This window comes from Malania oleifera, chromosome 1 (genome assembly GCF_029873635.1).
Source record: "Malania oleifera isolate guangnan ecotype guangnan chromosome 1, ASM2987363v1, whole genome shotgun sequence".
NCBI lineage: Eukaryota > Viridiplantae > Streptophyta > Magnoliopsida > Santalales > Ximeniaceae > Malania > Malania oleifera.
Window position 1 is genome coordinate 108,698,922 of NC_080417.1, and position 24,195 is coordinate 108,723,116.

General features: G+C 36.5%; 1 protein-coding gene across 2 annotated transcripts; it reads left to right on the forward strand.

Annotated features, from left to right (window-relative positions):
- Nucleotides 1-872: 872 nt before the first annotated feature.
- On the forward strand, nt 873-24,195 carry LOC131153316 (serine/threonine-protein kinase PBL34-like). Of its 2 annotated transcripts, XM_058105547.1 has the most exons (7): nt 873-1,865; nt 11,282-11,619; nt 11,800-11,935; nt 21,652-21,788; nt 21,885-22,008; nt 23,267-23,796; nt 23,873-24,195. In XM_058105547.1, the coding sequence occupies exons 1-6, from the start codon at nt 1,682-1,684 to the stop codon at nt 23,788-23,790; spliced, it is 1,443 nt and encodes a 480-aa protein (XP_057961530.1). In that variant the 5' UTR covers nt 873-1,681; the 3' UTR covers nt 23,791-23,796; nt 23,873-24,195. The 2 variants fall into 2 exon arrangements, with proteins under 2 accessions (XP_057961530.1, XP_057961522.1); XM_058105539.1 differs by having other exon boundaries at nt 915-1,865; nt 23,267-24,195.

The following is a 24,195-nucleotide window of genomic DNA, read 5'->3' on the forward strand; positions in this document are numbered from 1 at the left end:
AAAATTCTATCTAATTAAAAAATAAAATAAAATCATAAATTTTAATAAAAAGGTACATCCTAAGGTAAAATAGGCAAAACCTTTATCTATAAAAGAGAAGGAAAAAGTCAAAATTTATCTACATTGCACTTAAATTGAGGATTCATTTTATAAAAAAAAAATAATTCCAACACATTCCTAAATGGCACCTAATTATTTGAAATATTTTTATCTTAAATTAATCACCAAAAGGTATTAGACATGATAAACTATTTTATATATATATATATATATATATGTAAAGGAAGAAATAATAATTTCGCCCACCAAATGATAGATTTGAACATGATTTTACTAATCAAGTCTCTTAAATCATTAATCGTAGTATATGTAAAAATTAATATTATTTTATTTAAGTGTAATCATCTATATACGATAAATTATAAAAGACATTAGATTCGATTCAATTAACCATAATTATTTGAATAGACGAAGTCAAAACTGAATCTAATAAAGGGGAAAAAAAATTTAGAGTGAAATAAAATAAAAAAAAAACAACTATGAATTTTATAAATTCAATTAAAGATGCAGACATTTTGAGAAGCCCAAATCGGAGGCATGGGCCAGGCCCGCCCATGTGTCTTGCGACTCTGACGCTGGACATCGGAATTCACCGGTTACTTTTTTGCTTTTTTTTGTTTGTTTGTTTGTTTGTTGGCGAGGGATGAAAAAGTCCGAAAATTCCACCCGGCTATGCTTGGCGCACCACCGTACACTTATCCTCCGCTCACAGGCCAATCAAATCTCCCGCTTTGTCGTACCTTTTACTGGGATGTCGAATCAGAATTCGCCTTGACCTTCTTACCTCACAGCTCATTGTTTTCCTTCGCTCCGTCTCGAGCGCCCGCCCTTTCTCCCCCTCTGTCTCTCTCTCTCGCTCGCTCTCTCTCTCTCTCTCGCTCTCTCTCTGCTTTTCACGCAAAAGGCAAAACAAAACATACGTCCCTCTCTCTCTCTCTCTCTCATGGTTGCAGAGGCTACTACTTCAACTTTTGTCATCTTCAATCTCTAAAACTGGTGCCCATTTTGTTTTGAAAGCTCGCGGAGGACACGCCTATGTAGTGTGTGCGCCTCTCCTCTGTGTGCGCGCGAGAGGGTGGAGAAGAGGTTGGGGGTGGGGGAGGAGATCGAATGAAGAACTGTTAGTTGATGTTGTATTTTCACTCTTTCACTGCTCATCTCTGTACTTATGCTCTAGGGTTTTGAGGGCTCTGAGTTGGGCATTTGTATTTTCTTTTCCTGTACTTGCTAGAGGTTACGCTGGATGGGGTCTTCGTATTTTGTAAGCTCATTTTATGATCTGGTTCTTGCCTATTTTGGCCATTTACAGCCTTATCCGCTCGATTTCTTAGCTGGGCTTGAATGATTTGGGCTATTTGAATGTGGGTTTCTTAGTTTTGAAAGCAGTGTCCGTCACTCTCGCTTCGGCAAAATTCGGATTGCTTGATCCTTTTACTGGGGTTTTTGTTTGGCTATTACGTGGAAGTGTTGTCGGGTAAGCTTTAGTTTTTAGGGATGCTCTGTTTATGATTATGCATGATGGATTTGTGGCGATTGGACTAAGCCATATAGAAAGCGGGTTATTTGCTGGAAAGAGAAAAAAAATTCAAAATAAGCTATGGGAATTTAGGGCTCTGAAAGGATGGGATTGGGTCCTGATGCTATTCAAGTGGGAAATTGGAGTGTGGGCAAATCAGAAGGGAGGGATAAGAATGATGATGATGCCGAGGTGACAGGGTGTTGGGTTAAGTTTAGGTTCATTGTAAGCTGCATGTCTTCAAGGACCAAGATAGATAGCTCTATAAGTGGCACTAGTACTCAATATGGTACTTCTCAAATCTCTTTCTGAAAGTTGTTCCATATTGGAATGTTTATTAAGATGGTTGTTTTGTATTGTCTGGTTCTTCTGTAAGAGTCTTGGACCCTGTTGTTTGATTCTTTTGTTGCATCATGTTAGTCATTATTTGTCTATTTCATGTTTGGTGCTGCATGGTTGTTGAGGAGTACGGCAATGTTCATTCAATTTTTTGGTCTGACATTTATGGTACATAATGCGAATCGCTGCTGTTCTTATTCTATTGATGCATGTTTATCTTTATATTGGGTATATGCTGTTATCATTTGCCATTTGTTCTTATTTGATCATATAATTTGATGCATGTTTTTCTTGATTCATTAGAAAACTTGACTAATGTTAGGGGCTGTTTGCTACCACTGTCAAAATTTACAGAAGCAAAACCAAAAACCAAAACTGAAAGCCAAAAAAAAAAAAAAAATCTAAAAATTGAAAAGTAGCAGAATGTTTGGTTAAGTTTTTGAAAACTTAAATTAAAAACATAATTGAACGTTTTTTCATCTTGTCCTTGAATCAGATAGCAATTAAAAATATAATTAAAATTAAAAATAAATTAAAAAAATATTAGAATATAAATTATGAAATATTTTGATAAAAATTAATAAAAAAAATTTGTACTTTCCTTTTAGTGTTCCAAGAACAATCCTATTGTACATGACAATCGAAAAATAGTATAATTTATGGATATTGTTATATTAATTATATTTTAAATTCACATGGTCATTATATTCTAATTTTAATTCAAAATTCTATATGGAATGGATGATTTAATCCACAAGAGTTAATTTTAGATATTATTAAATTATTCTAGCAGGTTGCCACGACAAATAAAAACCAGAGTCTGGTTTTCAGTTTTTGCAAAAACTAACGACAGAAAGAAAAAACCAGCAACATAATCAACCGCATCTTCATTACCTGTTTCTTTTATGTATAGCAAAATAGAAATGATACCAGAAAACCCCTGAATTTACCTTTTATTTCACTATCATGAAGGGCAATCTATGGACAAAAATATGATCATATGTTGCTGTTTTCTTTCCTTCTTTCTTCCATGACATCTTGTGGAAAGAGGAAGAAGTGGATTTTTATATAACTACTCTTAGTATAAAAAAAATAAATAAATGAAAGTTTGGTTAACCTAATTTAGAGGCTTATATTTTCACATTATCATTCATCAGGATTCCCCAAGCTTTAGAAGGATTTGCATGTCTCCACTACAATCAGCATCAGCCTTAACATGAATATGGGATGTTGATGGCAGTTCTTAAAATTCTTGGCGAACATTTGCACTTGTGTTTGTGTGAACCACTTTTTTTAGTTAAATAATGAATCAAAGTAATAATTATGCTCCAAAAGACCAAAATAGAAGGTGTGCTCATATACATAATTGCTAAAAATAAAGCTAAGCCATGTATATGAAATTTGAAACTTAAGCATGTCCATGCTAATGTGTTAAGTTAATGATCATCTACATGCAAACTGTTGTAAATCTGAAATAAACTGAAGAATCAAAGAAGAAAATACAGCGCTTAGGGTTAGATCAGAAGAGAAGAAGAGAAGAAAAGAAGAAAAAACTGGATGACAGTTTTCTTAGAGCCTTAAAGTACAGCTCCAGATCTACCCTCTTATGTATTAATAAGAGTGAAAAAGATTTAAGGACAAAAATACCCCTACTCACACAACCTAATTATTACATCACTTAACCCCATCTTGTTACAATCATTAGACAAGGCGGGCTTAATTAAAGTCTCTGTGAAAACATTGCCTGAAATTTCACAAACGGAGTCCTCACAATCTTCTTCAACACAACATTTCTCAAAAATCATAGTCAACATTAATGTTTTTTGTTCTCATGAAATATTGGATTGCTAGCATTATAAATAGCATCTTGCTTATCACAAAACATATATGGATTAATTACCAATAATCCCATCTCTAATATAAGGGACTCCAGCCACATAAGCTCACTCACAGTATGCTGATTCAGCACTAGATCTTTCTACACTAGTTCATTTTTTGCTATGCCAGGTAACAAGATGTACCTCCACAAACATACAATATCCAATAGTCCTTTGATCATGAATAGAGTCACCCCAATTTGCATAAGAGTATCCTATTATCTCATAGCTTTTACTATATTTATATATCAAACCTTTGCTAGGAGAGCTTTTGAGTTATTGAAAATCCTATAAACAACATCCAAATGTGGTTGTTTGGGATTTTTCCATAAACTAACTCATCACCCATACTGCAAAAAGATATGTCGGGTCTAGTGATAGTATCAACTTGCTAGCCAACCACATAAATTGACATTTGTCTTCAAAGTTTGATCCCACATCCCTAGATAATTTCATTAGAATGATAGGAGCATTGACTAGTTTAAAACAAACTAGTTGCACTTAGCAAGTCCAAGGTAAATTTTTCCTGAGAATTGACATAGATTAAACCCTTTCCTAAACCATACATTCTTAGTACTAAGAAAGTAACCCAGAGCACCCAAGTCCTTGATTTTAAACTTAACTTGAAGCCACCCCTTAACACCTGCAATCCTGCTTTTGTCTCTGATGATATCATGAACATAAACTACTAGAAGGACCACCTTGTTTCCTTTTTGCAGACAAAGATCGAATTATCAAATAAGCACTAATAAAGCGAATTGTAGAGACCTCCACACTAAACTTGTCAAACCAGGCTCAAGGAAATTGCTTAAAACTATAAGTGGCCTAATGCAACTTACATACCTTACCATCCTCCCCCTAAGCAATATACCTAGGAGGTTGTTCCACGTATGCCTCTTCTTGCAAATATCCACACAAAAAGGCATTCTTCATATCTAATTAGTATAATGACCAACCAAAATTAACTGTCAATGAGATCAACATAATTTAGTCGAGCAATAGGAGAGAAAGTCTCAAAATAATCAATACCTTATGTTTGGGTGTACCCTTTAGCAACCAATTGAGGCTTAAGAAGATATTTGATGTTGTAGACCCAATGACACCTAACCAACTCTTATTAGGAGGAAGATTTGTCGAGTTCCATGTCCTTCGAGTGGTCAAGGCATCCATTTCTACATCCATTGCATGCTTCCAAAATCTGTCCAAGGTAAGCAAGGACTTCAACAATTGAGGAAGGGATAAACCAAGGAAATAGACAAAGCAAAAGAACATTCAGGACAGGAAGGTAAAAAACAAAAACGTAGTGAGCAATAGGATAAGCAACTAAGGATTGCTGACTACATTTGAGTACCTTTTTGATGAGCAATAGGCAAATCCAACTTATGCGAGGATGATTGTACAAGAATTGAAGCAATGATGGGCAAAAAAGATGGTTGCATGGTGGTAGTGACGTCAGTGCTTGCTTTCTATCATTCATAAACCCTCAATTGTTTGTCTAGGTCAGTAAGTGTTGGATTTGGAAGAGTAGAAGATTTTTGGAGAGGGATAATGGTAGGAATGGGAGGACCAACTCATGAGGCACATGGGGACATAAATTATTGATTGACCCAAAATAGATACATCCAAAGGGGACCCTACACTTGTGGTTTCAAATTTCCACTAAGTTGTCAAAATTTCCGTTGAAATTTCCACTTTTCATCACCCTCGAAATTGAAATGGTAGTTGTTATCTTAATTATAAAATTTTTGTTGAAATTTCAACAAATCATTCAAATTTTATCAAATGTGAAACTTAATGAAATTTTTTGTGAAACTTGTCGAAAATTTACAATGAAATTTCCTTGAAATTCAAATGTCAAATTTAGATGCAATGTGAACTTTCTCACTTCATTTATCTAATTTTGTTATTTAAACAAGAGATTATTACAAATGCGTTTGAAATTATATGAAAAATAAAGTTTCAACAATTTTTTTTATTTAACCGTCACATTAAAAATTCTTTATTTGTATAAACTATAATATTGAATTAATTATAAATTTCATTTACATTAATTGAGTATGTTTAAGATGTATTATATTACGTAGTGTTTTCAAAGACGTTTTCAAGGTGCCCCTTGGGGCATTTTTTGGCGAAAATGCATCAAGGCATATTTAGAAGGTGCAATCCTAAGAGGTACATGCATTTTTTTGTCAAGTGTACACCCAAGAGAAAAAAAAGTTGTGCCTTTCATGCCTCGCTAGACAAAGTGTACGCATAATGGGAATAGTGGAACATGACTTCTCCAGGAACATAAAATAATAATAAAAAAATTGAAAATAGTTTAGGTCTTGAAGCCCCATTGGTCCTGAATTCCAGACCAGAAACTCGGAAAGGGAAGAAAATCAAGTGATGAACTCCCTTTGCCCACTCCTTGCACTCTTACATGTCGGACACGAGCAGCTTCTTCAACGACCTCTCTTGACCGTCCTCTTTCTTTGCCAGTTTCTTTGATTCTTGACTTACGACTGGATCTGGTTTTGAATGCAAGCAAGAATGAATTTGGTTTCAAAAGCAAGCAAGATGGCCTTATACACAACATGGATGTATCTCTTACATTATTATGTTCATAAACCATTTACATAGTTTCATAAAAGAATTCCACGCTTCACAACTAATTTCTATCGTTTTTTTCAAGTCGAAATCAAAATTAAAATTGAAATTTCCATCAAAATTTTCATACTTTTGGAGTTTCAAAATTTTAGTCGAACTTGAAATTTAAGACCTTGCCTGCACTAGAGGAATAAGGTGTCCACTATCCCCCAAAAAAAGTGACATCTACAGTAACATATTTCCTGCGAGTATGGGATCATGACATTTGTTACTTATCTAAGTTCTCAAATACCTGGTGAAGACAAGCATGAGGAGAGAACTTGTCCTGACGAGTATGTAGAACGTGAACAAAACATATGCACCCAAAGACACAAGGCACAATATGGATGCTTTTGGGTACACAATGATGATAAAAAAGGGAATTTGTCTTCCTAGGACACTAGAGGGCAACTTGTAGAAAATACTCTATAAGAAAAGCATCAGTCCAAAATGTTTTAGTAAAATGCATTTGAAGGAGTATAGACCATGCTATGTCAAGTAAATGCCTATTTTTTCCTTTGGTCTTCTCCATTTTGCTGGGTATGTACACATGATGTTTGATGAATAATCCCTTTGGTCAAGAAAAAAGACTTGTTAAGGCTTGATATATATTGTTGGCTCACAACCTAAAAGCTTAAGGTTTTAGGTTAAGTGATAATATTGATATCAAAGCTGGTTACCAGGGGGTCCTGGGTTCTAGTCTTGTTGCCCATGTTTAATGTAAGTTTGTTAAAAAATTATCTTCCTCCCAATATGGGTGTTATTCATTGACTGTTATCTCTCCATGTGCAATTGGGCTGCACATACGGGGGAGTGTTAAGTCTTGAAATACATTTTTGGCCCACAAACTAACAGCTTAAGCTTTTAGGTAAAGTGTTAATTTAAAAAGACTGAAGCTCATTTTGCAAATCCAGGTGCATTATCAAATCAAAAAATTTGAATAACAGTGCCAAATTGAGTTTTTATTTCCTTGTAGAATCAAGTAAATACATTCAAAAATTCAGACTCGTCTTTTAATAAATAGATACAGGTCTTTTGCAAAAAGTCATCCACAAGGGACACAATATTGATGACTAGACAATTCTTGACTTTACAGAGACCTCAAATATCTGAATGACTATGAGAAAACAATGATTTACTTTGAGACTCAATTGTAGATGGAAAAGATGTCCTAACATGCCTTTCCAGTTGATGCACAAAACACTCAAAAATGAGAAATAGACTTGAACATGGAAAAAACTTGTATCTTTTGAAGAGAGATGTATAATCCAAATGAGCATGCTGCTGCTTTGTAGAAATTGAGGAGTGGTATGGAAAGAACTGGATCTACTACCACCACTATCAAAATAGTACAAGTCATCTTTCTCAAGTCTTTTCAATCCTTTTCTTCATTTGGAGATCCTGAATAATACAATAAGGAAAGAAAGTCACAGAGCAGTTACGAGATTTAGTTAACTTACTAATTGATAACAGGTTTAGGGGAAATTTTGGCGCATATAACACAAAGAAAGAGGCATAGAAGGAAACAAAAGAGTATTGCCACAACAGAAACCAGTGTAACTGAACCATCAGCAAGAGTGACCTTAAGAGTGTAATGTAGTTGGTTTCTGGATTGAAATAAGTTAGGACTGCTTGTCATATGGGAGAGGCACTAGAATCGATAACCTAAGGTTAAGAGGATGAGGATGCAAGAAGCCCAAATGGATGTGAATGGGAAATTGTAGCATTAGATGTAGAAGATTGAGTGTGGAGTTGTTGAACTATGCAGATGAGATTTCAATACTTCTCTTGAGCCCAGTAGTTGATGTACTCAACTCCTAGTGGAGTGGCTAGGTGCATCTGAAGTTCCAATAGAGGAATCACCCTCAGCGCCCAAGCCAGTTTCCCATGGAGATCGCAGCAGCTATCAACTATGGTTTTCCTTACCACAACGTACTCAAATGCAAGAATTGCCATGGTGAACTCCTTGTCCTGATACACTACCTCTTTCAAAACCGCTTTCCATATCCTATCCTCATCCTCCAATACTTCCTTTACCATGGTTGGAGGCAGTGCTAACCATGGCTGAACTATTACAGGAAGAAGCTTGAGAAGAAGACTAAGAGCCATCTTTAGTGATCCATTCATAGCATTATGCTTCATCATGTTATGGATTCATTGGAAAGAATCTGATCACAAATGGGTTGAAGCTCAGGACTCAACCTAGACAAAAACCTGGCAGCCAAAAATTCTTCCCTTTGCCAGTTAATCATCTCAGCACCAGAGCTAATTGGTTGATATATGTTGTGTTCTCCCCACATACCCTTCAAAGTGCTATAGTACTCATTGGACCCGCTAGGCCCTGCCTTCTTGGTCATATTTGGAGAACTGCTCATACAGTTTGAAAACACAAGTATGATTTTTATCTTGTGAGAAGCTTTCACAAAAATCATCTCATATGGCTTTGGCTGTTCTATGAAACATCACATTCACAGCAATTTGTGGCTCCATGCTATTTCACAATCACACAAGCGATATGTCATTCACTTTCATCCAATCTTCATAATCCTTAAGAGTCTGGAGATGGAGGAGAATGCAACAAATACTTGGACTTCCCTTTTGCATTAATATACATACACTATTTGAGACCACGATAGTTAGTTGGAGGATCCAGTGAATTTGATGGCTGTGATCTATGGGTTAAACAGTATCAGCTAAAGATTTTTCTGTAGAGACCATCAAAATCACCCTTCTATACATTACAATCCGCACAAGAGTATCAGGAATGAACAACACAGCGACTTTTGCAAAATCAGGGAGCACACAGAGGCACAGAATAGCACTCCAGATCCCAGAACTTTAACAGGAAGCTACAACCACAGAACTGAAGCTACAGTACCGTAGGAGGATTCACAGACATAAATAGTCTCTTACTCCTCCTGTCAAAAGTTGGCTTTGAGCACAGGGCTTATGTATTTGCCTCGCTCCTCTGCTTGGCCACTTTTCTGCTTCTAGGAGGGTGGGCTTAGCTTGTTGAGCAAAGAAGACCACATTTTGACCACACAGAACTGGGTAGACCACAACGAAGCACCACAGATATTTAAATATAACCAACCTGGAAGCAGCTAGAAGCATTGGCGGGCATGAAAACAGCAATTACAGCATCATAACAGTACAATCACTGGAAACATTCCGTGAGAAACAGTGAGGTGCTGTCTTTACGTGATCAAACTACCACAAGCCACACAACACACACGAGTAGCTCAGGGCTGAGAGGAGGGTGATAAGAAACCCTACTTTAATGGTAAGGACTCTCAATCCCGAGAAAAAAATCTCTACTTTTAACATAAGGGAAAGAAAAGGAGAGGAAGAGAAGGGCGGTATCCACATCACATTAATCAGGTTCAAAGTACCTTGCTATGAAACCATGTTAAAAAAAAAAATAGAAAAAAGGGCAGCCTGATGCACAAAGCTCCCGCCTATGCGTGGTCCGTGGAAGGGGCGGACCACAATGGGTCTATAGTACGTGCCTTACCTTGCATTTTTGCAAGAGGCTATTTCCACACCTCAACCCGTGACATCCAAGTCACATGGCGACAACCTTACCGTTGCTATGAAACCATGTTGTAAATCTAAAATAAATTAAAGAATCAAAGGAAATATAGCACTTAGGTTATGTTTGGTACGCTGATTAACTATTTCTTGGAATAAGATGAAATATAGTGAAAGATTTAGAAGTTGAAGGAGTAGTTATTGTGTCATTCCTTGTATATTCCTTATTATTTCATCCAATATGTAATAAGAAAGGAGTAGACATTCCTAGGGTGAAATTTGGGGATAGCTATTCTTTGTCTATTCCTTGTTGTGGATGTATAAAAAGATTCGCATTGTTATTTGATGCATAGTAATGAAATTTTTTCAAAATAACTAACTATAACTAACTATAACTAATCTATTCATAAGAATAGGTATTCTGCGAACCAAATGTAACCTTGGGGTTAGAGATTAAGAGAAGAACAGAAGAAGAAAAAACCAGTTAGCAGTTTTTCTGGCGCCTTGCGTACAGTTCCAGGTCCTCTTATATATTAATAAGACTAAAAAAGATTTAAGGATAAAAATAGCCCCACAAACAATCTAACTACTAAAATAACATATTTCTTCTAACACAAACCATCAGGAAGAAACCCTACATATCTTAGGTTATCTATATACTTTTTTTTGGGGTGATAGGGGTAGTGATTGTGTATTCATCTAGCAAATATTGTGAATTTTGACGTAAAATAACCATCAGCTTTTATCTTTTTGCTATTCTTTTCACAAAATTCTTCATTATTTCTGAAATTTCTTGATAAATCTGTGTCTTCCTTTGATGTCATGTCCCTGAATGTTGTCATACAGACATCGAAAATTTGGAATTACAACTTCTGGGACTGTGTGTGTGTGTGGATGGATGCATCCCAATGCACTGGTAGGGATTCGAATTTGTGAATCAGCACCTCTTGAAATGGAGGTATAACTGTTTTCCTGCCCCTACTATGAGTGTGATGTGAGCCTTTTGCCCCTGGTTTGACAACACGTCTTGCACAATCCAAAACTTTGAAACTATTAAGCATAAGCACTTCTCATTGGTGGATTGATTGAAAAGTCTTGGCATGGGATTTTATATATGCTTTTGAATTGACATGCAAATGTGCTTTTGGGGGCATGTATTGAATGGTATGTGTTGTGGCATTTTAATATTTTGAACCATTATTTTTCGTGCATGATCTTGTATTAATTGTTTTTTGTTCAATTTAGGAACTATAGATGCTCCTATGCACGAGTTGTCTACTTATATTTGATGAAGTCTCATGATATTATTTGGTTTCTGTATGTGAATCAGCTGAAAGTAAATCTACAAATGATACTAGTAATGACCAACCGGTAGCTCCAGTTGGATCCTCTTCGACCACTAGCAATGCAGAAAGTATTCCATCCACTCCCAACATAGGCGAGGAACTAAAAGTTGCTTCCCAGCTCCGAAAATTCACTTTTAACGAGCTTAAGTCAGCTACAAGAAATTTTAGACCTGAAAGTCTTCTTGGTGAGGGTGGGTTTGGATGTGTTTTTAAAGGTTGGGTCAATGAGACTGGATCTGCTCCAGTGAAACCTGGTACAGGGCTTACCGTTGCTGTTAAAACGCTTAACCATGATGGACTTCAGGGTCACAAAGAGTGGCTTGTATGAGACTTCCCATTTCTTATTCCTTTTTCCCCTGCTGCTGCTTCTTTTTATTATTATTTTTTTCTGGAATTTCCTTTTTGTGTGACGATCCCCCAAAAAATTGGGCTACTGTCATCCTTGATTTATCTTCATTTACCTGAAAATTGATATTTCTTATGTGTTTATTGCATATTGTAGGCAGAAGTAAATTATCTTGGAGATCTTCTACATCCTAATTTGGTTAAATTATTCGGTTACTGCATTGAAGATGATCAAAGGCTACTTGTATATGAGTTTATGCCTCGAGGAAGTTTGGAGAGTCACCTCTTTAGAAGTATGTAGCAGAACTTATAATTCTTTCAATTTGGCTATCTATCTTGTGTACTAGTTTAACCTTAGGGTCTTTCTACATTATAATCAAGGTCTTAAATTTCGATTTCGACTCAAATTTCGAAGCTCCAAAAGTACGGAAATTTTGATTTCGATGTCAATTTCGATTTCGATTTGAAAAAATAACGGAAACTAGTAGTAAAGCTTGGAATTCTTTGTGAAACTTTAGAAATGGTTAACAAACATAAAATATAAGTTTTAAGACTAATATATTACAAATTCAATACATCTATGTTTTGTATGAGGTGGAAAAGTTGTAAAATAGTATGTGTATCAAACATGTATGTAAGATAATGTACATTAAACATATTCAGTTAATGCAAATGAAATTCATAAATCATTTAAATATTATTTATTATACAAATATTGATAATTTAGACATGAATGGTTAAATAAAATATTACTATAAGTTTATTTCTTCATATAATTTCAAAAGCACTTGTGATAACCTTTTGTTTCAATAAAATAAATTAAAAGAGAAATTTCACTTCACTCTTGAGGTTTCGATAAAATTCGTCCAATTTTGCTAAAATTTCGAGGTTTCGATAAATTTTGGATGATTCGTTGAGATTTCAACGGAAATTATGCAAGACGGAAATCGACTGCCATTTCGATTTCGAAGGTGACGGAAATCGGAAATTTCGACAGTTTCGTGGAAATTTAAGACCATGATTATAATAACAATTTTGTTGGGTTGCCAGTATGAAGTTGGACCTATATTTCTTACACAATTTGGTTAGCTATCTTCTATATTAGTAGCTTAACATAGTGTTTTTTCCAAATAGTTTTTATGTTAGAATATTGATTTGTTGGGTTCATAACCTCAATCACATGTATTCAATAGTGTGAGAAAGATACAAATATAGTATGTTTTTTATTATGACAAGTTTGAGAATGCCTGTAAGTTCTTAGCCAAAAGGGAATATGCCAATAAGTCAGACTTGTGCACATTCAAGTCTTACATATTGAGGGATATTTCCCAAAGTTTGAATTTTAAAAATGATGGAACACGATATGTATCTATATCTTTAGGTCTGGCCGAACACCTTGTGTGTAAAAAATCACAACTTTTACGCTCAAAAATCGTGATAAGATTTGAACAAAATACCCACACAAAATAACGAAGGAAAATTTTCACTTTTTCCAGTTCAGGAGTCCGACTTATGCTCTGCTTGAGTTTGCTCATGCACTGTTTGATGTGATATGAGTGAGTCAACTTATGCTGTGCCAAGCCAGCCAAGCTCAAATTCCATACTTGTTTCAAATCACATTGGTCTCATGTATTGTCACAATAACTTTATAGAAAAAATCATTTAAAATATATGGTTTTGAAATCATCAAAACTATCAAGATGTATCAGAATGAGATTGAATCAACAATGTCTATCTCAACATAACTTACTCAATATTCATATGATGAACAACCAAAATATATCTAACATCATCATGCACAACAAAAATTATAACTGGAAATTAGGAACTCCTTTTTGTTATATGTTCAAACTCCAAAAAAAAAAAAAAGAAAAAACACAGTGATTGAATGCTATGGAGGGGGTTCTTAAGAGGGGCGGAGAGCTTTGCTGCAGGCAAGTGATGGATGTTCTAGAGAGGATGATAGGGCAATTTACAAGAATCTGGCAGGTGAGGGTATTATGATGATTGAAGAGCGAGAGAGAGAGAGAGAGAGAGAGAGAGGGAGAGACTCTTTTCTTGTTATATTTTCAAACTTGAAACAAACACTGATTGAATGCTATGCAGGGGGTTCTTAAGAGAGAGAGAAAGAGAGAGAGGGGGGGGGGGGAGGGGAGCTTTGATGCAGGCTAGTAGTGAATGTTCTAAAGAGAACTGGGGAATTTGCAAGAAGCTGCCAGGAGAAGGTATTATGATGGAGAATCCCCTTTGAAGAATAATTGGGGGTATTTATAAGGAGAGGCAAAAAGGAGTGAGGTATTATCCACCAATAAGAGAATGTCATGTCACATTTCAATAAATGAAAAAATAATGGATTTTTTAGTGAATCAGGTCAAGACACACGGTCAGTATGTTAAAATAAAAGGAAATAGGTGTCATGAATGACATACAAACGTTTGAGCAGCTTAGGAAAAAGCTAACACATAGGGGCTCCCTTTAAAAAACCCCGATTTGAGCCCACTATGCCCTAAGATTGGGAATTTGGGATTGGTAGACCCCATCACACGTCTCTATGGCCAATCATGTGTGCATTGCCAAACTTCATCTCCTACAAGAATGCAAACATAATATAATTAATAATTAGTTTAATTATTATGCATATGCATGTTTGACTTTGACAATCTAGGGCAAAGAGATAATTTTGTACATTTACAAATGCATAATAGTTGTCCTTGGATCAAATGACAGTTAATTATCTTACCACCTTAAATTAGAAAATTTTTCATCTTCAATTCCCAAGCAATTTATTGGTACTGCTATTAAACCTTACAAATTTGGCATTTAGACATATTTAAATAAATTAAAATAGAATTAAAATATAAGAAATTTAGAGGAATATAAATTAAATAAGTTACAATAAAAGAATAGAAATTATGATTATACATTTAATTCACGCTTTATACTCCAAGAAAAATCCTATCCTATATGAGGTTGAAATTGATGAAATTTGTTTTGGATGATTTTTTATCTGTCAAAATTTCAGAACTTTTAGTGTTATTTTAAAATTTTATTTTAAATTAGCGTATCAATTTGGTTTGGTAAAGATTAAAGATTCTTTGTTTTGGTTTTTCCTATAAAACAGCTACATCTACTAACAAGCTTTGGATCTCACTAGTTTTGCTTTTTATTTTATTTTATTTTATTTTATTTTTATATGAATACGACAAACTTCAGTCACTCTTTAATAACTTAAAAACTTCACGTGCTTAGTATATAATTGGAATGAAAACTTAATCCAAAATGAGCATTTAATAGTCAATTAATATGCATATTTTCGGAGAGAAATAGTAGCTTCTTCTAATTCCTTTTAGTGCCTCATTCAGGGATTGATGATACCTTATCCACTACTTTAGAAGTTATCTGCTCAGTTTCCCTTTGTGTCTTTATTGTTCAATATCTTTTAGAGGCTTTGGTTTAGATCTTATTCCCCTTGCAATGTATTCCATCTTACCTATTGGCGGTAAGAGTTATGGACATCATATTAACAACTGTGCGATTTTGTCTTAAATTTTATTTCAAACCCCTTAGTTGCCAATTCTTGAAAATCACGTGGCAATGAGCTGTCATTCCTGTTGAGAAGTGGAGGGAGGCCTTGCTATTACAATTTAAAGAGGGCTACCTGGTCAGTTATGGAGTTAGTCAACTATTCCTGGTGCTGGAGAAAACAGGGGCACTTATTCTCATTTCAAGGAAATTTGTTTTGTTCTCTTTTCATCATGGGAAACTGTGGTGATGTTGCTGTCTTAGATGAAGGAATGGTCAGCTTGACGAGGGATATTGAAGTTGAATTCTAAGGCAAATGATTTTTTCCGGAGGCAAGAATTGGTTATTGGAAATAATTTTTCTTGATAAAATTATCTTTTGGTGAAGTGATGAGTGATCTCATATAAACTGCATAGCTCGTAAAAAAATTTAATAAATAAAAGGTCATTTAGGTGGAGATCATAAGTTCAAGAGAGGAAAGATCTTGCCATGCCAAATGGCTTGCTAGCAAGAACTGTAAAGCATTCTTTTGTTTTCCTTCTTTGAATTACCAATCTCAACAGTCAGGAAGCAAATTTAAGGTTCTTTAAGTTTAAAATCTACAAGATAACGTTTAACCTAATGGCCACACAAAATAAATAAATAAATAAATAATTATATATATATATATATATATATATTGGTTTGACATTATTCTTTTTCAGGGTGTTGTGATATGAATCAAATAATTAAGATGCACAGCGGAATAAATACAATAAGTAAATAACACAACCAGAACAAGAACAAGAAGATTTTCGTGGTTTAGAAAAGCCTACATCCACGGAAGCAATGATACACAAATTTCACTATGGAAATCACAATGTACACAATACACTTCTCAAATGATCACTCTATACATCAATATATGCCCATAATGACATATATAACACTCTCTTGGAGGTTTCCCTCCGTTTACCCAACCACCCTAATGTTCAAATTCAAAATTTAAGAAACTGCTCGCAGCCCAGAACTTCTCATCGACGAGAATAAGGGATCCGTCGACAAGACCAAAAAGACCACTAGTCGACAAGAAAAGGCTTTCGTTGACGAGTACAGAACTTTGAGATTTTCCTGCTCTCGGTATTTTCTCGTCGATGATCACAGAACATTTGTTGACGAGTCGTTGCTGTCTTCTCGTCGACGATCTCCTGCTGTGCTGCTTCTTCATGTTTTTCTTTCTTCTTTCTTTGCTTAAGAAAACCAAAGTATAAGAGCCACAAACAACAATCTCCACCTTGGCGATTATACGCCCCTTAGGAGAATCCCGAAAAACATGTTTAACTACTCCACCTTGAACTTTGAAAACGCTTGGTTAGGTATGTCTCCCTTCTATCACTTGGAGACATGGAGTAAGTCCAAGCAATGGTAACTGATTTCGTCAAAATATCCGCTGCATTTTCAGATGTGTGAACTTTCTCCAACACAAGCTCACCCGAAACAATCAATTCCTGAACCCTGTGGAACCTTATATCAATGTGCTTGGTTCTAGCATGGTATATCTGATTCTTCGCCAAGTAAATGGCACTCTGACTATCACAATGCAGTACCACACCATCTTGCTGTAACCCTAGCTCTCTGGCTAGACTAGTAAGCCATATGACTTCCTTTGCATCTTCGGCAATTGCCATATATTCTACCTCAGTCGTGGATAATGCTACCAGAAACTGTACCATGGATTTCCAACACACTGGTCCTCGTACAAGGGTAAACACATATCCCATTGTAAACCTTCTGTCATCCATATCTCCAGCATAATCAGCATCAACAAATCCCATAACTGAAGGACAACCCTGTTGCTTGCCGAACATGATGTCATATCCCGATGTACCTTGTTAGTATCTAAGTATCCATTTGACGGCTTCCCAATGTTGCCTTCCTGGGTTAGAAAGAAACAAACTAACCACGCTCACCGCATGAGCCAAATCTAGCCTTGTACACACCATGGCATTCATCAAACTCCCCACAGCACTAGCATAGGGGGCCTTTGACATGTCTCGGATTTCCTCATTCGTACTTGGGAAATCTGCAGTAGACAACTTGAAATGATTCGTTAGAGGTGTACACTCCAGTCTTGCATTAGCCATGTTAAACCTCTCTAACACCTTCTGTATATAACCGTCCTGAGATAATCATAATCTCCCTGTAGTTCTATTATAGCAAATCTCCATCCCAAGTATTTTCTTGGCTAAACCAAGATCCTTCATGTCAAATTCCTTATAAAACAGGTCCTTTAACTGATTCACCTTAGTTAAATCTTTTGTAGCTATCAACATGTCATCGACGTACAATAGCAAGAAAATAAGAGAACCAACCTCAAACTTGTTCACATATACGCAGCAGTCATATTCACACCTCTTGTAACCAATATTGATCATGTAAGAATCAAACCGTTTATTTCATTGCCTTGGAGACTGTTTGAGCCCATAAAGATATTTCTTCAACTTGCAAACAAAATTTTCTTTTCCTGGTTCAATGAATCCCTTTGGCTATACCATGTAGATTTGTTTCTCCAAGTTACCGTGAAGAAACGCCGTCTTCACGTCCATATGTTCCAAATGAAGAACATAATGGGCTACCAACTCCAACACAATTCTGATAGAAGTATGTCGGACCATTGTTGAAAAGATCTCATCATAATCTATTCCCTTCTTCTGTGAGTATCCTTTTGCCACCAATCGTGCCTTGAATTTTTCTCCTTCCTTTTCTGATATTGCTTCCTTTTTCCTATATATCCTTTTACAACCTATCGGTCTCTTCCCATCTGGAAGCTCCACAAAATCTCAAGTTTGGTTCCTCAATCATCGCTCCCATCCACCTATCTTTCTTCTGGTCATGCACTGCCTCTTGAAATGTAGTTGGATCGTTGCAACTAGTAAGAAAAGTATAAGATACTAACTCTTCAAATCCATACCTTGATGGAGGCCTGATAGTGCGTCTGGATCTCCGTATAAGAATATCGTCGACTTACTAGTTTCCCGAGCTAGAGCTCCCTACAATCATAGGACCATGATCATTTCCGTTGCCCTGAGCTTCCAACTCTACCTGCACAACATGTTCATCACTTCCCCAGCTTTCTAGCTCTTGTTTTTGTTCATCATACTCTTGAGTACGCTTCACTATAACCTTTTCATCAAAGACTACATTCTTGCTGATCGCCACCTTGTTTGTCATTGAGTCCCATAACTTGTTCCCCTTCACACCCTCTGGATATCTCAAAAAGATGCAACAACGAGACTTTGGGTCAAACTTAGACTTCTCCTCACTGGATACGTGAACATAGGCTAGACACCCGAATACCTTCAATCCGAAGTAGTCTACTGCATTTCCCGTCCAAACCTCTTCTACCACTTTACCCTTTAGTGATGCCCTTAGTGATCAGTTTATCAGAAAACAAGCCATACTCACTGCCTCAACTCAGAAGTTTTTCTGTAGCCCTGCATTTAATATGAGACACCGAGCCCTTTCATTAAGTGTCTGGTTTATCCGTTCTACCACACCATTTTGACGAGGTGTCCGACGAACTGTAAAGTGTCTCTTGATGCCCTGCTACGCACAAAACTCCATAAACCGAGAATCAGTGTACTCAGTCCCATTATCTGACCTTAAGTATTTGATTCTCCTCTCTGTTAAGTTTCCCACTTTAGCCTTCCAAATCTTAAACTTGACAAACGTACTTGATTTGTGACGCATGAAGTAAACCCAGACTTTTCGTGAGTAATCATCAATGAAACTCACATAATACACATGTCCACCCTTTGATGCAACTCTTACCGGACCCCAAACATTTGAATGTCCATAATCAAGAATACCATTTGTCTTGTGTTTAGTTGATTTGAACTTTGTCTTGTTTTGTTTTCCAAGAACACAAATCCTACAAAATTCCGGCTAACATGATTTCAAGCCCTTCAAAATTTTCCTCGTGTAGTTCTTTCATGCCGTGTTTCCCCATATGCCCAATGCGCATATTCCACAAGATGGTCTCATCTGATTTAGCATCTACGGCTGCAGCTCCACCTACAACGGTAGTTCCTTTTATTACAGTCAGATTACCTTTCCATACCGTAAAACTCTATCTTTGGACTTGTAATTAAAGCCATTACAATCCAAAGTTCCAAGTGATATCAAACTCTTCCTAAACTTTGGTATATGTCTTACATTACACAACGTTCTTACAGCACCATCAAACATTTTTATCTTTACATTTCTTATGCCAATGATCTTGCAAGAAGCATCATTGCCCATAAGAACTGATCTAGAATTCACTAATCTGTAAGTATTGAACCACTCTTTGTTCAGAGTCATGTGATAAGAACATGTCGAGTCAAGTATCTAAGAGTCCGTTAGATTATCCGACCCTGCTGAAACTGATAGAACATCGCCATCACTACTCGCTGAACCTCCTTCTTGAACAATTTTCACAGATTTTGAAGTACCTTCATGTTTCTCATAATTTCCTTTCATCCAATCCGGACACTCCTGTTTCACATGCTCCTTTTTACTGCATTTATAACACCGGATTTCTTTCTTCTTCTTGGATTGATTTCGAGATTTCTGACTTGATCCATGTTTGAATTTCCCCTTGCCTTGCTCATTATTACCCTTTACCACAAGTTATTCTCCTTCATCACATATTTTTAATCTTTGATGAAAATTTAGCAAAATACTTGTTATCTCTTCTAGATCAAGAGTTTCTTTTCCCCATGTAAGATTGGTCATAAGATTTTCATAGGTATGAGTCGAGGGCAAAGAGTTTAACATCAAAACTTTGTCATCCTCATCAAACTTAACATCAACTTTCATCAAATCACTAATAATTTGATTGAAAGCATTAATGTGTTGATTCAAGTTTGATCCTTCAACCATCTTAAGCCAATACAAACGTTGCTTAAGAAAAAGTTTATTATTAAGAGATTTGGACATGTACCGGCTCTCTAACTTTCGCCATATAGCCACTAGAGAATCCTCCTCCATCTCTTGATAGAGTACCTTTATATATATATATATATATATTTAAAAAAAAGAGGGCGGCACCTCCTATTATTTATCAATATGCCCTCACTTTTGGTGGAGGAATATCGTGGTTACAAGATTAGAAAAATGGAGAATACAGATAAATAAAATAAAACCCTCCCAAAAAACAACACCAACAACCAATCGAACCAGGACAACAGATCCAAACGATGCTAACTAAGAAAAAAGCCTAGATAAAAACACAAAAAGACCTTAAACAAATCAAAATCCACCGATCAAAACTCGAGATTTGAACTAACGACGAATGAAAGTGAGATCCAACCTATCCATCCGAAGAATACCTTTCAGATAATGTGGTAAAAAATGTTGTTCTTGGTAGATTACATTGTTTCCCGTTTCTCCTTCTTTAGTAAGAAAATCAGTCGCACTATTCCCTTCCCTGTATTGATGTATCACCATGATGGAGTACTTTGTCGGTCAAATATAAGCATATTATAGAAGCGGCCTTTGCTTTCAAATCTACTCATGTTGCCTCATCCATTCCTTCCGGTTGAGTATCAAGTAGAGCCTTGGCCATTTCTTGTTACATAAGAATGTCCTTCACTCTTCTCTGCCATAAACCAAAGTTTCTGATTCCATCAAATTTGACGATGTCAAATCTTATAGAAGACGATCCCGATGCTATAACAACAAGCGCTCTGATACCAATTTGTTGTGATATGGATCAAGTAATTAAGATGCATAGCGGAATAAATACAATAAGTAAATAACACAACCAGAACAAGAACAACAATAAGATTTACGTGGTTCGGCAAAGCCTACATCCACGGAAGCAATGACACACAAATTTCACTATGAAAATCACAATATTCACAATACACTTATCAAATGATCACTCTATACCCCGAATGACATATAAAACACTTTCTTGGAGGTTTCCCTCCGTCTACCCAATCACCTCAACGTTCAAATTCAAAATTCAAGAAACTGCTCGCAGCCCAGAACTTCTCGTTGACGAGAATAGGGGATTCGTCGATGAGACCAAGAAGACCACTTGTCGACGAGAATAGGCTTTTGTTGACGAGTACAGAACTCTGAGATTTTCCTGCTCTTGGTATTTTCTCGTCGACGATCACAGGACATTCGTCGACGAGTCCTTGCTGTCTTCTCGTCGACGAGTACCCTGTCTACTCGTCGACAAACACAGGGTACTCGTCGACGATCTCTTGCTGTGCTGCTTCTTCATGTTTTTCTTTCTTTTTTCTTTGCTTAAGAAAACCAAAGTATAAGAGCCACATACAATACAGGGTTTTCTGAAATAGTTTAGTGAGCAGTCCAATAATAATTGTGTAGGTGGGACTGTATCATTATAGTGCAGGATAATTTAGTCATCCCTTTAGTTATAATCAGTGAGAAGATTGCTCCTTCAGCTATCGATGTTTGGTGTTCTTTGAAATGACCATGATATATGCCACAGGATCCCTGCCTCTTCCTTGGTCTATCAGGATGAAAATTGCACTTGGTGCTGCAAAAGGCCTTGCCTTTCTTCACGAGGAAGCTGAAAGGCCAGTGATATATCGAGATTTTAAAACATCAAATATCTTGTTAGATGCGGTAGGTGATTCTAACAATGCTACCATACTTTTTTCTCATTCTTTACTTTATTCTTGTTCTCATTTATATTCATTTGATTAAATCTTGCTATTGCAGGATTATAATTCTAAGCTTTCAGATTTTGGACTTGCCAAGGATGGTCCAGAGGGAGAAAAAACACATGTATCAACCAGAGTAATGGGGACTTATGGCTATGCAGCCCCAGAGTATGTTAGGACAGGTGATGGTTCAGGCTTTATCATCATTTATTTTCTTTTTGCTTGATATGATTTCATCTTAATCTCACCATCATGATTTTATGCACTTGACATATTTGCATTTGTGTTCTTGTGACTGATATGCTACTCTCTCTCTCGTGCATATATGCTAACATAAACAAATAAGCACGCAAATATAACTATATCTTACCCATGGAAGGAGGTGATGAGACTGCCCAGTGTTCAGCTTACCGTGGATATAACTTATTCATTGGAACATTTTATATTAAAATTATATTTATAACTTTTCTACGATGGTGTGTTTTGCTTTTGATATGTTTTCTGTGAGGCTTTCAAGCCCACAGTATGCCTGGATCTCATCACATCTATGAGTGAGGCATGCCTTTTGATCTGTGCTTGTGTTATGTTTTGACCCATGGGAGGAGGCATATGAATGTGAGATATCTCATGCCACCTTCTCTTGCTTCCAGTGGAATTTTCAAGACATGGACACACATCTAGAGGAATGGCATCCTGAATATCCTTATCCATACTCCTGCATTCATATTTCACTCTTTATACTCTATAACCCAGCTGATACCCAAGAACTAAAAGCCAAACACCACAGATTTCTTACTCAATTATAGTGTAAGAGAAGGTGATTTACTGTCTCTTCTTGTAGCTAAAAAAACATCTGTTTGCTGTACAAAGTCCCTCATTAAATTGTTGGCAAAATATAAGACACAGACCTCTCCTAACATTTCAAAAATGACAGACATTCCTTGGTGTTGCATTCTTGTGGAACTTTTGGCCTTACATGTTGAAATATTAATAATTTTGGACCATTTTCCCCTTTGCATAATCTAAAATGCAAACTCTCTCTCTCTCTCTCATGAAGAGCGAAGAACATTGTAGCCAAGGACCATCTTCTTTTCTCTCATGCCCGGTGCAGCAGTTATTTAGCCAATAAAACTGGATTGTCAAGTTGTGGCATGTTTCAAGAATAGAATGAATTCAAGAAAAAATAAAAAATAAATGTTCCTTTAATTCTATTGTTTGGGGTCCTTGGTGGATTTAAAGGATTAAAATTTGAGGGGTAGCACTCAATTCTCATCTTCTCAAGTTTTGGCTTTAGGCGATTGTTTCCTTTTTTAATTGCTTTGTGTGAAAAATTCTAATCTTTGGCTGTAACTTTGTATGAAAATTTCAGGAGCAACGTATGTCATTATTTTTTTGACTTGTTTTTTTCACAACCTTCTAACATGGTGCATCTTGTGTCAGGACACTTGACATCGAAGAGTGATGTCTACAGCTTTGGGGTGGTTCTGCTTGAAATGTTGACTGGCCGAAGATCCATGGACAAGAAGCGACCAAGTGGGGAGCAAAACCTAGTAGAATGGGCACGACCACAGCTTGGGGAAAGGCGTAGGCTTTATCGACTGATAGATCCCCGCCTGGAAGGAAGATTCTCTGTCAAGGGTGCACAGAAAGCAGCTCAGTTGGCTGCCCAATGCCTTGGCCGTGATCCAAAAGCCAGGCCTCTCATGAGTGAAGTTGTTGAAGCCCTAACACCACTGCCTGATCTCAAGGACATGGCATGTTCTTCATCCTACTTCCAAGCCATGCAAATTGAGCACGTAGGCTCCAATATAAATCTCAGAAATGGCATCAAAATGAGATCAGACTTTCCATCCAGAACTGGGCAACCAACCGGAAGCTTCTCCGCAACAAAGGGTCCACACGCCTCCCCATACCACCATAACCAGCTTCACAGATCACCACAGCCTGATGTCAAACCACGATAATGTTGGGTTAGTGTCCATTTCTTCCTTTCCTATGTCTTATTTAATTTATGCTTGAGGATTGAATTCTCTTGGAATTGTGCAGGGGGAATTAACCTGCTCTTTTCTTCTGGGAGTTGAACACTTTGCCAGCCAGCGTTGACGTGATCGGTTGAGTGTCTGTGGATAGAATCATGAAGATGCTCATGTAGCCTTTTATTTATTTAGAACATGAAATTAAGTATTCTCAGGCCTTCTACTTTCATCTTCTTTGCCTTTTCTAATTTCTTATTAGAATGAAAACTGTAGGATTTTGAGCTACCAATATGGATGTTCGAACTGGCGTTGAGGCATTTTATGTTTCTGGTGCTGTTTGGTTGCTATTGTAAATTAAGGCCTTCTTTGCAAGGACATTTTGCTTCTTTTTAA

What these genes read in the sequence shown, in the direction of transcription:
- LOC131153316 (XM_058105547.1), top strand. Translation starts at nt 1,682, where the DNA reads ATGGGATTGGGTCCTGATGCTATTCAAGTGGGAAATTGGAGTGTGGGC. An exon ending in GGAGAGTCACCTCTTTAGAA is followed by an intron (nt 11,936 to 21,651) that starts GTATGTAGCAGA and finishes TATATGCCACAG; the next exon opens with GATCCCTGCCTCTTCCTTGG. An exon ending in CAAATATCTTGTTAGATGCG is followed by an intron (nt 21,789 to 21,884) that starts GTAGGTGATTCT and finishes TTGCTATTGCAG; the next exon opens with GATTATAATTCTAAGCTTTC.